Source organism: Annulohypoxylon truncatum (genome assembly GCF_022578515.1).
Source record: "Annulohypoxylon truncatum strain CBS 140777 unplaced genomic scaffold F4807scaffold_4, whole genome shotgun sequence".
In the NCBI taxonomy this organism is placed as follows: domain Eukaryota; kingdom Fungi; phylum Ascomycota; class Sordariomycetes; order Xylariales; family Hypoxylaceae; genus Annulohypoxylon; species Annulohypoxylon truncatum.
Window position 1 is genome coordinate 635,061 of NW_025953790.1, and position 10,914 is coordinate 645,974.

At 48.7% G+C, this 10,914-nt stretch overlaps 5 protein-coding genes across 5 annotated transcripts; 2 read left to right on the forward strand and 3 right to left on the reverse strand.

Annotated features, from left to right (window-relative positions):
- F4807DRAFT_264326 (uncharacterized protein) lies at positions 1-1,265 on the forward strand. Its single transcript, XM_047994509.1, has 3 exons — positions 1-423; positions 471-550; positions 603-1,265. Exons 1-3 carry the CDS (start codon positions 207-209, stop codon positions 753-755), a joined length of 450 nt encoding a protein of 149 aa, XP_047857928.1. The 5' UTR covers positions 1-206; the 3' UTR covers positions 756-1,265.
- On the reverse strand, positions 616-3,164 carry F4807DRAFT_264332 (aminopeptidase-like protein). Its single transcript, XM_047994510.1, has 5 exons — positions 2,799-3,164; positions 1,626-2,715; positions 1,306-1,567; positions 759-1,249; positions 616-696 (listed from the first exon to the last, which is right to left on the reverse strand). The coding sequence occupies exons 1-4, from the start codon at positions 3,037-3,039 to the stop codon at positions 824-826; spliced, it is 2,019 nt and encodes a 672-aa protein (XP_047857929.1). The 5' UTR covers positions 3,040-3,164; the 3' UTR covers positions 616-696; positions 759-823.
- A 694-nt stretch (positions 3,165-3,858) lies between these two features.
- On the forward strand, positions 3,859-7,788 carry F4807DRAFT_264398 (ARM repeat-containing protein). Its single transcript, XM_047994511.1, has 7 exons — positions 3,859-4,079; positions 4,268-4,449; positions 4,508-6,251; positions 6,323-6,541; positions 6,614-6,905; positions 6,993-7,174; positions 7,238-7,788. The coding sequence occupies exons 1-7, from the start codon at positions 3,996-3,998 to the stop codon at positions 7,520-7,522; spliced, it is 2,988 nt and encodes a 995-aa protein (XP_047857930.1). The 5' UTR covers positions 3,859-3,995; the 3' UTR covers positions 7,523-7,788.
- A 1-nt stretch (position 7,789) lies between these two features.
- Positions 7,790-9,582, reverse strand: F4807DRAFT_264401 (tryptophanyl-tRNA synthetase). The gene is made up of 4 exons (XM_047994512.1): positions 9,532-9,582; positions 8,866-9,468; positions 8,542-8,776; positions 7,790-8,421 (listed from the first exon to the last, which is right to left on the reverse strand). Exons 2-4 carry the CDS (start codon positions 9,367-9,369, stop codon positions 7,922-7,924), a joined length of 1,239 nt encoding a protein of 412 aa, XP_047857931.1. The 5' UTR covers positions 9,370-9,468; positions 9,532-9,582; the 3' UTR covers positions 7,790-7,921.
- Positions 9,583-9,698: 116 nt separating this feature from the next.
- On the reverse strand, positions 9,699-10,890 carry F4807DRAFT_410975 (30S ribosomal protein S10, mitochondrial). Its single transcript, XM_047996660.1, has 5 exons — positions 10,786-10,890; positions 10,674-10,732; positions 10,524-10,610; positions 10,044-10,471; positions 9,699-9,988 (listed from the first exon to the last, which is right to left on the reverse strand). The coding sequence occupies exons 1-5, from the start codon at positions 10,834-10,836 to the stop codon at positions 9,840-9,842; spliced, it is 774 nt and encodes a 257-aa protein (XP_047857932.1). The 5' UTR covers positions 10,837-10,890; the 3' UTR covers positions 9,699-9,839.
- Between the last annotated feature and the right edge of the window lie 24 nt (positions 10,891-10,914).

Sequence of the window (10,914 nt, forward strand, 5' to 3'; positions counted from 1 at the left end):
GTTTTCCACATACACGTACAGCTGTAGTTAGTGACGTCAATGGCTAAGGAGGCACCCAAAGCTCCCTTTTTATTAAGCAAATCTGTTCAACTTCATTATTCATTACATCCATACTTACATTCATCCTAAAAACCCTAAGACCCAAGAATCTAGAGCAATTCAATTGGTACCTCAATCGTCAAAAACTAAACACCTATCTCTTAAAGATGTCGGCAAGATTGCTCGGAAGAATCCGCCTGCCGCGGCATGCTCTCGGTGCCGGCATCGTCGGGTTGTCCCTAGGCACGAGCTTGACAACGTTTAAGCAGCCTAAGCTCCGGCTAGACGCGAGAGAGACGCCGCGACCAATTAGTAGCCTCCCTCCTGCCAAAGAGAGATTAAATCCCGAGCTCCTGAAGCAGCTTTCCGGCGGTAGCGTTACGGGTATGTCATTTATAGCTCGAGCTGGGACCGAGACTAATAAATTATAGGATTCGTTTCCGGAATTCTTATTAGCATATTCTCACGTACGTTGGTCCTGCTTCTGGGTGTCTCAGTAGTGATTGTACAGGTACGTATTCAATAATATCTCTGATCACGTCCTTGCTTCTAATACTGGTCAGATCGCCTCGAGATACGGCCTCGATATCGTACAGCAGCTGAGATTGAAACAGCGGGTGGGAAATTCACGGGTATTAGCTGCCTTGGAGAAGGACCCTGCGTTTAAGTTATCATTTGGGCTATTCTTTGCAATGTCTGCTTTCATGCAATTCTAGTACCATAGGTAATCAAGGTAACAACCAACGCAATGCATTATAGAAAATGGACAACACCAGTTCCCTGTCTAGAAAGACTGTGTTTCCCTCTTGAGCCATGCCGTTGTTACTTCGTCGTTCTCGAAATAGCCCTTCGTCTTATTCCATATATCCGCGTGGTAGTCGTTCAACCATTCCTTCTCTGCGTCTGTCAAACGCTTAGAGTCGATGAGCTTGCGACAGTAAGGTACCATAGTGACGTGCTCGAACCCGAGGTACGGCTTGTCGCCGAACTTGTATTTCGTGTTAACCTCCTTTACCATGACGATGTTCTCGATGCGTATGCCAAAGGAGCCGTCCTCGTAATAACCGGGTTCGTCGGAGATAACATTCCCGGGAGATAGGGAGACCTCCGAGTACTGTACCCTTGTACCAATACCAATTGGTCCTTCGTGCACATTCAAGTACGACCCGACTCCGTGACCGGTGCCGTGACGGTAATCGAGTCCATTTTGCTAAAATCTCCAGATAAGCAAAATTAAGAATTAACAACGTTTAGAATTAGACATACCCATAGATATTGGCGCGCAAGACTATCAAGCGCGAAACCTGTTGTTCCCTTGGGGAATACAGCCCTATCTAAGGCAATGTTACCCTTCAACACGAGCGTGTAGGCTTCGATCTCGGCATCGGTAGGCTCGCCGAAATGCAACGTCCTTGTCGTGTCCGTAGTACCGTCCAGGTACTGGGCTCCGGAATCGCATAGGTAGACTGCCTTGGGGTCGACGACCGAGCAACTTCCACGCTCAGGCTTGTAGTGGATAACAGCGGCGCTAATACGGTGATTAGCATAGTTGATTGAAGGAGTGGCCAAGGGTCTGGTAGACTTACTTCGGCCCCGTAGATGAGATTGCAGGAAAGGAGAGACCGACAAAGTCCTTCTGTTTCGCGCGCAGAGATTCAAGCTTATCCGCGGCTTCGACTTCGTCAATAGTAGCCTTCTGCACTATTAATTGATCTTCGAGCCACGCGAAAAACTCGATTAAGGCGGCGCCGTCTCTAATGTGGCATTGCCTCATCCCTTCTAGCTCGGTCTCGTTCTTCACAGCCTTCGAGTCGCCGATAGGACTTCGGATCTCTTCAACCATGCCATCTCCACCGAGCGCTCGCTTCAGGGCCCACGAAGCCTTGTTTGAGATCAAGAATTTCTTGTTCTCGCCACCTTCGCCATTCTTCCGCGCCTCTGCCGATTCGCGAAGGGCAGAAGCATCGTTGAATATGTCCTTGTACGGCTTAATAGAAACGCCGTTCTCTTCAAGGTAGGATTGACACTCGGCGCCTAATTTGGAAGAATTGACGTATAAGGTAGCGTCATCGGCAGTGATGATGGCGTACGAGAAGAAGACCGGGTTATAGGGGATATCGTTTCCTCGAAGATTGAAGAGCCATGCGATCTCGTCGAGCATCGAGACCACGAAGCCGAGCGATTTCTTCTTCTTAAGCTCCGTTCGAAGCTCGCTAAGCTTAGTCTTCACATCCTTTCCGGTAAACTTCTCACCGAGAACTATTATAGGCTCTTCTGGCTGAGGCGGTCTGTCCTCTCCCCACACTATGTCAACCAAGTTTCCCTCGACGGCTGCCAGTTCCTTTCCCCCGCCCTTTTTGATCTTCTCCGAGAGCTTCTTGGCGGCACCGCTTGTTAGCAAAGTCGGATCCACAGCCACGACTTTACCACCGGCAGCCTGGTCCGCAGACCATTCTTGCCAGGTTGGAACGTCTAAGAGTCCTTGCTTCAAGAGTATCCAGTTGCTGTCAAGCTGCTGGGAAGCTTGGTTGAAGTAACGGCCATCCGTGGCCAGAGCGGCCTTCTCATGAGTGACGACAGCACAGCCTGCCGAACCGGTGAAGCCTGAGATGAAAGCGCGACGAGCATCGGCTGGTGCAATATACTCAGACGCATGACTATCCTCGGAAGGGATGACTAGGTATAAATGTTAGTTACCAAAGCTTGATTTAAGATTATCTATCTAGAACATCCTGTTTAGAACATGTAGACTAGCTTACTGTATACATCAACCTCGCGCTCTTTCATAAGCTCGCGTAGCTTAGAAAGGCGAGCGGTGGTGTCGACCTTCTCCATCTTGATAGCAACCACTGTGCTCTGAAATCGGAAAATAGGACGTAGTATCGTTGGCGAAGCCCTGACGTTCCACAGTCGAGATCCAAGTTTGGGTATGACAGAAATGGAAGAGAGAGCAATCCTCGGAGTCATAGACAGTGTGGATAGGGGTGAGGTATATCTCATCAGTAGTAGCCGTGACGATATCGATGGCGTTAAGCGATCAGCGCGTAGGCTAACTGTTGTGATCTAATCCTAACCCGGTCAGGGAAGCCGACGAAGCTTGTAAGCTTGGGCGTGAATAGCCCAGATGAATCCCAAAAGTCCCTAATCTATATCAAGGAAATATATCCATTGGAAGCAGACTGAATATCTAACTATCAATGTGTATGTCTTAATCTTGAAGAGAATCGAACTTGAAGGTTAACTTGTAAGATTCAAGATTTATTAGACCTCAGCAATACGCACGTAGCACAAGAAAGTGGGATGAAGTCTGGAAGTGGCTGCCGCTCAACGGCATTTGAAGAACCTTGGTGGGGTGGATGAGGTGTATTTCTAAAGTACCCTAGCTTTGTGCGGTACTTTCCAATTAAACAATTTTGCAACAGTGCGCAGCAAATTTGGGCGAACCTCGGAGAATTTCCTGATATCTCTAGCGTATTTATGTTTTGTGACACTTAAATATGTACTTAGAGATTGCTCACGCGACGGTACACAGCGCTTTCCAAGTGTGGCCGGCAACGCTCCACCCCACCATCAAAATTGGGCACTGAAAGCTGTGAGTTTCGGGAATGACGTTTGGAGCACCGGTAGCGAATTCCAATCACTCGAAGTCATTGCTCCGAGTACACACGGTTTGTAGTACATACACCGTACACTTTGGTGGTATCACTGCTTGCTTATACGATCGTACTTACCTACCTTTCTTAAGTTGCTAAGTATTAATAGTGACAGACTGAGTTTGAGGTGAAACTTGACCACGTCTGTTTAGCCTCATTCGATTCACCACCTTTTCTTTTGAACGACATCTACAGCCTTAATAAATATTTACCATCTGATAATACTGATTCATGCATCAACGATCTACCAATATTTAATTTCACCTTTCAAATTTATACCTAGCCTCCTAACTCTCGATATGGATGAGATACCCCATGGCCATGGAAGCAAACACCGCCATGGAGGAAATATCTATTCCCACAATTACTCTACCTGAAGCTGAGAATGTAAGTTGTGCTATCTCGAGGCTCCTATTGTTACCAGCCCTCCAGGATGGTAATGAGCATCGACTACGGACTCAAGTGTGCTTTATTCTTAGGGGTCTTATTCTGGAAATATACATCTACGGATATAGTTTATCTCTAATGCTACCTTGGACAAATATCTTAGAATTATGGCGCTGACATCTTATTAGTTGGTTCACGAGTTGTACAAGCCAAACCCCCCTCAGACCATCTCCCGCATCCAGGAAATTCTTCAGAATCTCCAGAAATCCCCGGGAGGATGGCAGCTTGCGGATGGCCTTCTTAGTCGACCTAACGACAATGTCAAGTTCTTCGGTGCCTTGACCTTTACCGTGAAATTAAATACCGAAAGGTATTTGTCCATCAAACTGTCAAACTGCCTGGAACTTACATAGCTTACTTGCCTCTAGTTTGTCTGACGAGGATGCGGTTTCAGTGCTAAACAAGCTTATCTCCTTTCTTGTCACTTCTTTAAGAGATGGTACAGCTGGCTTTGTCGTGAAGAAGATCTGCAGCACTCTAGTCACGTACTTCGTTCACTATTCCCATACGTGGTCTAAATGCATACGCCATCTTTCATGCAGCCTTGACAAACGCGCAAGTGTACCCATCGATGGTATTGATGACACTTCTCCCTTTGGAAGTGTGGTCCAGTCTTTAGAAATTGAAAATTTCTATGCAATTACTTGGTTTGCCCGATTTCTGGCCAACGAGGCGGAGAAAATTGACACCAAGTCCACCAAGTATCTTCCCCTTCATCAGCGACTGTTGGACAATGCTGGTGACGTTGCGGCGTTTCTGGCCCATGGTATCAAGCCTGTTAGCGAGCAAAATACCCACCCTGAAGATTCCATAGGTTGCTTGTTAGCCTGGCTTCAATATGGTCAGCGTCTTCCAAACCAGACATTAGTCCAGCAACTTCGTACGCTTATTCACCCTGTCATCAACTGCCTTCCTCACGAAGAATTATACGAGGTTGCGGTTGACCTTCTTACGTTCATCTTAGAAGATTGGCACCCATTTCTGCTTTCGGACCATATCGAATCTCTGTATTCCGTCTTTGAGAGCGAATGGGGTCAAAATAAATATCGTCTCTTAGTCGAAAACGACGATGCAGACGATGATGAGGCTCAGTTTGGCGTGTTTATGCTGGCTTTTGCTAATGCCCAAGTAGTCGAAATGATGGACGCGACTAATGAAAGAGCTCAACGCTTCCTTACCAGTATCGCCGGTCTGCTGACGGCCAAAGGATATCCTGGCGTAGATAACAAAATATTCGTCCCGGCTCTTGAATACATGGGATCCTTCGTCGAAAATCTGCTGGATACCCTCTACGAAGCTGAGTCGACGCATAAACTTCAATGGGATAAGCCGCCCGTATGGCAGATTATGCAGGCTGTGTCGGAGAGTTGGCGAAAGATACAATACCCTCCCATTGCCATCTACAACTCCTGGGACTCCACAGAACGGGTTGCATTTTCTGACGCGAGAAAGGATGTCGCGGATTTCATGCAATCTGTTTACACCATAATAGGCAAACAATTAGTCTCTATGTTTGCAGAACATCTATTAGAGGCGTTGCCAAGATCGTCCTGGGCGGAGCTCGAGGCGGCTGCCTTCTGCCTCGGTGCCCTATCCGACTGTGTATCGGATGGAACATCGTGCGATGACATACTGACCAAGGTATTCGGCTCCCCCCTATTTGAGCTGTTGCGTCAGGGTCAGAACGTGGTGCCCGTCCGTGCGAGGCAGACGTGCCTCTCCCTTATCGAACGCTTCTCGGATTACTTCAGTAATCACGCGGAGTTCCTACCGGCTGCCTTAAATCTACTTTTCAGTGCTGTCGGAGATAAGTATCTCGCAGTACCTTCTTCTAAGTCGATTTATACGCTCTGCTCTTCCTGTCGGGTCCTCTTGACACCGGAGGTGGATGCTTTCCTAGAGCAATATGGGGCGTTGCGCAGTCATGAGCTCGATTCGCTAGCAGAGGAAAGAGTCGTGGGCGCCATCGCATCTATCATACAGGCGATGGCTGGGGACGCCCGCCAGGCGAGTGCCTTCCAACGCTTGCTGACGATGGTCGGCATGGATGTCAACGTCAGTTTGCAGCTCTCAGCCTATCCTGAAGGATCTGTTCTGCCTCCCGATAACCCGGTAAGTTTCTTGCGAACTAAATTTCGAGAAGGTTTGCCTCGATTGATGTATTAGCTTCTAACATGACACAGTCGTTAGTGAGGGCGTATGACTTAGCGCAACGACCTGTAGAGGATGTTCCAACGTCGGAAGTCTCGCTGCAATTAGCCATCCGAGCTCTTCGTTGCCTGAGTAGTATCGCAAAGGGGCTTCAATCGCCTACGGAAGCTCCTGTTGACCTAGAGGCTAGCGATGGAGATGCTCAAGCACCCGCTAGTACGGATTTGAACCAGATACAAGTTGACATCATGGTGAGTACTCGCTGAACCCCCAACTGCTTTCTGAGTACTGTGGCAGAAGATGTATCGCTGACTTTTTCACAGAATCTCCTCGTTCGTCTTAAGGAAACGTTTTCGAGCAACAGCGAAATCGTTGATGTCACTTGCAGTATTATCCGCGCTGGATTTTCTGAATCAGAGCCAGGCCCGTTCGTATTTCCTCCACGGATGGTGACCGAATTCATCATTAGCAGATGGAACCATCGTGTTGCCACGGTAGTAAACACGGCAAGCGTGTTTGTGACATCTTTGTGTAGTGGAAACCAAAAAGGATACGTTGGAGAGGTCCTTGGGCAGCTATTGCCTTGGGTTTTCAGCCTATTGCATCAGCTCTCAGGTGAGTTGTCATTCTAATATTTTGTAGCAATTTCCTTGTTTGTGTCGCATTTTTATCACTTGTGATAGATCACTAATAGGGATGCAGAGCCTGAGCAAGACCCCGAACTATCCCAGTACGGTCTAGAATTTGCTCACAGAGTAATGGTTAGACGCCCGGAGATACTGATGTCTCAACCATCGGACATGCTTGAGTTTCTCTTCATGTTCGCTTTTAAGCTGCTAAACGGGAATGAACCATTGCCGAAGCAAGAAGCAGCAGAATTCTGGGTTGGTTATATATCCCATTCCTCATTATTAGGGAATGACACTAACTACCTACCGACTTATTAGACCACCTTCATTACGCTCACGACGGATGATCAAAATACGCAGAACATTGTCAACAATGCGATAACCTATCTAGGTCCTAAACTCGCCGAATCACTTATCCAGAACATAGGAGGCAAAGCGGCAAGAAGTGAATTGGACAAACTCAGCGATCCGCTGAAGAAGTTAGTAGTGCAACATGCCCAGTCTCGTCAGTGGTTAGAGGCGGCTCTGCAAGATCCAGCATTCCCCAGCGACAAAGTATCCGTAGAGGATAAGGAACTATTCCTCAAGAAGGTCATCATGTAAGTCTTTGTTTTGTCTATTATACTGAAATACCGTAACTAATGTTTCCACGTAGGCTCCGAGGTCAACGCGCAACGAATCAAGTCGTCCGAAACTTCTGGTTGGCTTGCAGAGGATCGAATTTTGCATATGCGTCATGAGAGCTAGGTCATGGATGGCATTTGTGGCTGTTTAAGGCTGGATGAGATGTAGCTACCTACCGTCTAGATACGGGACCGGAAAAAAATAGTGCGCAAATCTGATCGTTTACGGAACTACAATAGTGATACAACCGTGATATGCCATGTTTAATGTGCTCTCATCGTCTAATTTCTGTATAGTGTTAACTACCTATATTACAAGTTACTTAGAGAGGTGGGTGGGTATGTAGTTACGTTGAAATCGAACCACACACACGCAGTTCTAACTCGTCCGCGACCCCAAACCCACGGCATGCCTGACCAACTTCATCGTCGCCTCGGCGCTCTGCCGCGCCGCCTCCGCGCCCTCGGCCTCGATCTCATCGATCCACTTCCCGCCCTTGCGGTACAGGAACTCGTCGAACCGCTCCCTGACACCGGCCAGCTCGGCCACGACCGCGTCCGCGACCGCGCTCTTCAGGTCCTTCAGCGAGAGGCCCGCGAACTCGTTCGCCAGCTCCTGCGGGGTAATGGTGCGCTGTCCTCGGTTCCTGGTGCTGGAGGGGCCGAGCTGCGAGAGCAGAGATAACAGGTTCGCGACGCCGGGGCGCCGCTCCGGCTCGTAGGTTATGGGGCCCGGCTCGCTGTCGGTGACGGCGCCGGACACGCGGGCGCGGATCTCGGACTCGGGCGAGGTTATGAGGATTCGCGAGCGGTGGTTGGGGGTTGATTTGGACATTTTGTTTGTGGGGTGGGTTAGGGACATTACGCGTGGTGAGGGGGCTGGGAGGGTTTGGTTAGTTAGGTTAGTTTTCTAGATTTGATTTGTTGAGGTATGGAGAGGAGGAAGAAGGGGTAAGGGGGAACAGGGGAAGCGGGAGAGGAGAAAGGAGAGAAACGCACTGGTCACGGTCTCGGGCGGGACGAGGATGTTCGCGAAGGTGTGGTTGAAGTTGGTGGCGCACTCCCGCGCGAACTCGAGGTGCTGCCGCTGGTCCTCGCCGACGGGGACGTGGGTCGCTCGGTGCACCAGCACGTCTGCCGCCTGCAGCACGGGGTACGAGAACAGGCCTAGTTTGAGGTTCGTCTTGGCTAGCTCGACGAGGTCGGCTGCGTGGTTGTGAGCCGCGAGTTTGCTCTGCGCGGCTACGTTAGATTCTTTTCTTATATCTCATTCTCTGTTCGTAGTAATCTTGACATGATATCAAAAAGGGAGAGCAAGCACACCTTCCATTGTGTCATCCGGCCCAAGTACCCCATCGAAGCCGTGCAGCTGAGAATCCACATAAGCTCGGTGTGCTGGGGTACGGAGCTCTGAAAGAAAATAGTCGACCCCTTCTCCGGGTCGAGTCCGATGGCTAGCAGCGCGGCCATCATCTCGCGACGTTGTAAGCGGAGCGCAGGGGCATCCTGTGGCACGGTGATGGCGTGAAGATCCACGACCGAGAAGAGCAGCTTATCCCCTGACCCTGACGCCTCTACGTCGTCTTGTCGCTGTTTCCACTGCCGCAGTGCCCCTAGATAGTTTCCTAGGTGCGGTATGCCGGTGGGTTGGATCCCTGAGAAGACGACATTTCTCTTTTTCTTCTGCGTCACCTCTTGTTGCCCATTGGTAGCGTCGCTGCTACTAGTAGACTCACTGCGCCTCTGTTGCTGGGAAATTGGGCGGAAAATATGTCTCCTTGCCTGGCCAAATAGGGGCCTACAGCGGGCACAAAGTGTTGAGCGCATCTACTCTGACACTTAAGCCTTTTAACAGCTTATGATGAAGTAATTGTATAATTTAGAGAGTTGACGTTCCTTCCTCTATGAGAGAACGGAAGTCTATCACTAGATGACTAATTAGCAAGAATACATTTTTAATATTTTATATGGATTGACTTGGTTTCTTACAGCTCTAATTTCATCTACAAGTTTTTCTATATGAAGTGCGATGTCTTGTGGTTTACTTCGTTATTGAAGATGTTAAGTCCGAGAAGTGAAAATATTCTTAAATGGGACGATTTGAAGTCCTGACCAATCAGAGGCCTCTATTTCACCCTTTTTTCATAATTCTATATTGGAAAGGTTATACTTCATGTTATTAGATAATCAGGGGTTTTCGAAGCACATGAAGACATTAAAGCGTTGGTACACAGTCAATTGTATGTTACAATGGTCAATTATTGACATCAATGTACAGGCGGACAGAGACAACACATCTAAGCCGTGTGCTTGAATCTCTCGCTTGCCAATAATTCCTTGACCTTCTCTACCGTACCCAGAGTCTTGTCTCTTCCAAAGTGCGCCATCTTCTGGTTCACAATCTCTTGTAACGACTTAGCCTGATCATCCATTTGCTTACCGGGATCTGCGCATCTAAGTTAGCCAATGACAACGTCGTGAGTTCAGCAGCATAAACCTACTTAGTCCTGTAAACTCCCAGACGTTTGCTTTCATACCAATTCCATAGTACGCGTGCTTCTGCAGATAAGCCAGCCAGATCTGCACCGTCTCCGGATGTCCGTCTCTGATCTGGATCAATCTCCTCCTCGTGATTCTCTCAAAGTTCTCCTGCGACTTCTTGAAGATGAAATGACTCCTCGGAACAGTCCATCTCTCTATGATCTTGGGTAAAGGTACCGGCCCAAAAGCCGGGAGATTCAGATAGTATGCGGCTCGCAACGCAAAGTCGCAGAAGAACTCGAGGTTGGGAATACTGAAGGATCGCAATTGTAGATCGCACGAGGGTACGCCGTATTCGGCTTCTCTTCGTAGCGGTTGGAGGTAGAGGGCTTGAACTGCCCTAGGAAGTCGGACTTCATTCTCTTCCCGAGGGTCCGGGAGCTCGTTCCTGTGATTTGCGTAAGCAATCGCATATCTAGCCACTAAGACTATGTCCATACACATATTGAGGAGGCCCGGATTGTGATTCGGGAGATTTGAGGGATTCGGGGGACGTAGATGACTCGGAGCCCGGTGCACGGTAAGATCTATGAGCTAGTTAGGTTTCTCTTGAACAGCGTAAAGGGATCACATTGCGAATGAGGGCGTACACAGATGCTAGTGACCGGATGCCTACGCAAGGTATTAAGGCATTTCGCGATGGTTGGGCCTTTCAAGATGTAAGCTAAACAACACATAATTTGTTTAGAAAGCGAAGCATACCAAGGGCTTAAGCAGCGCCTGCCGTATTGGCCGCGCTATTGATCGTGACATGTTGTGACGATTGCTATTTCCCCTCCACCTAGAAAACAGAATCGTGATCTTGGATATTGGCGATTAACGAGAAGTGGA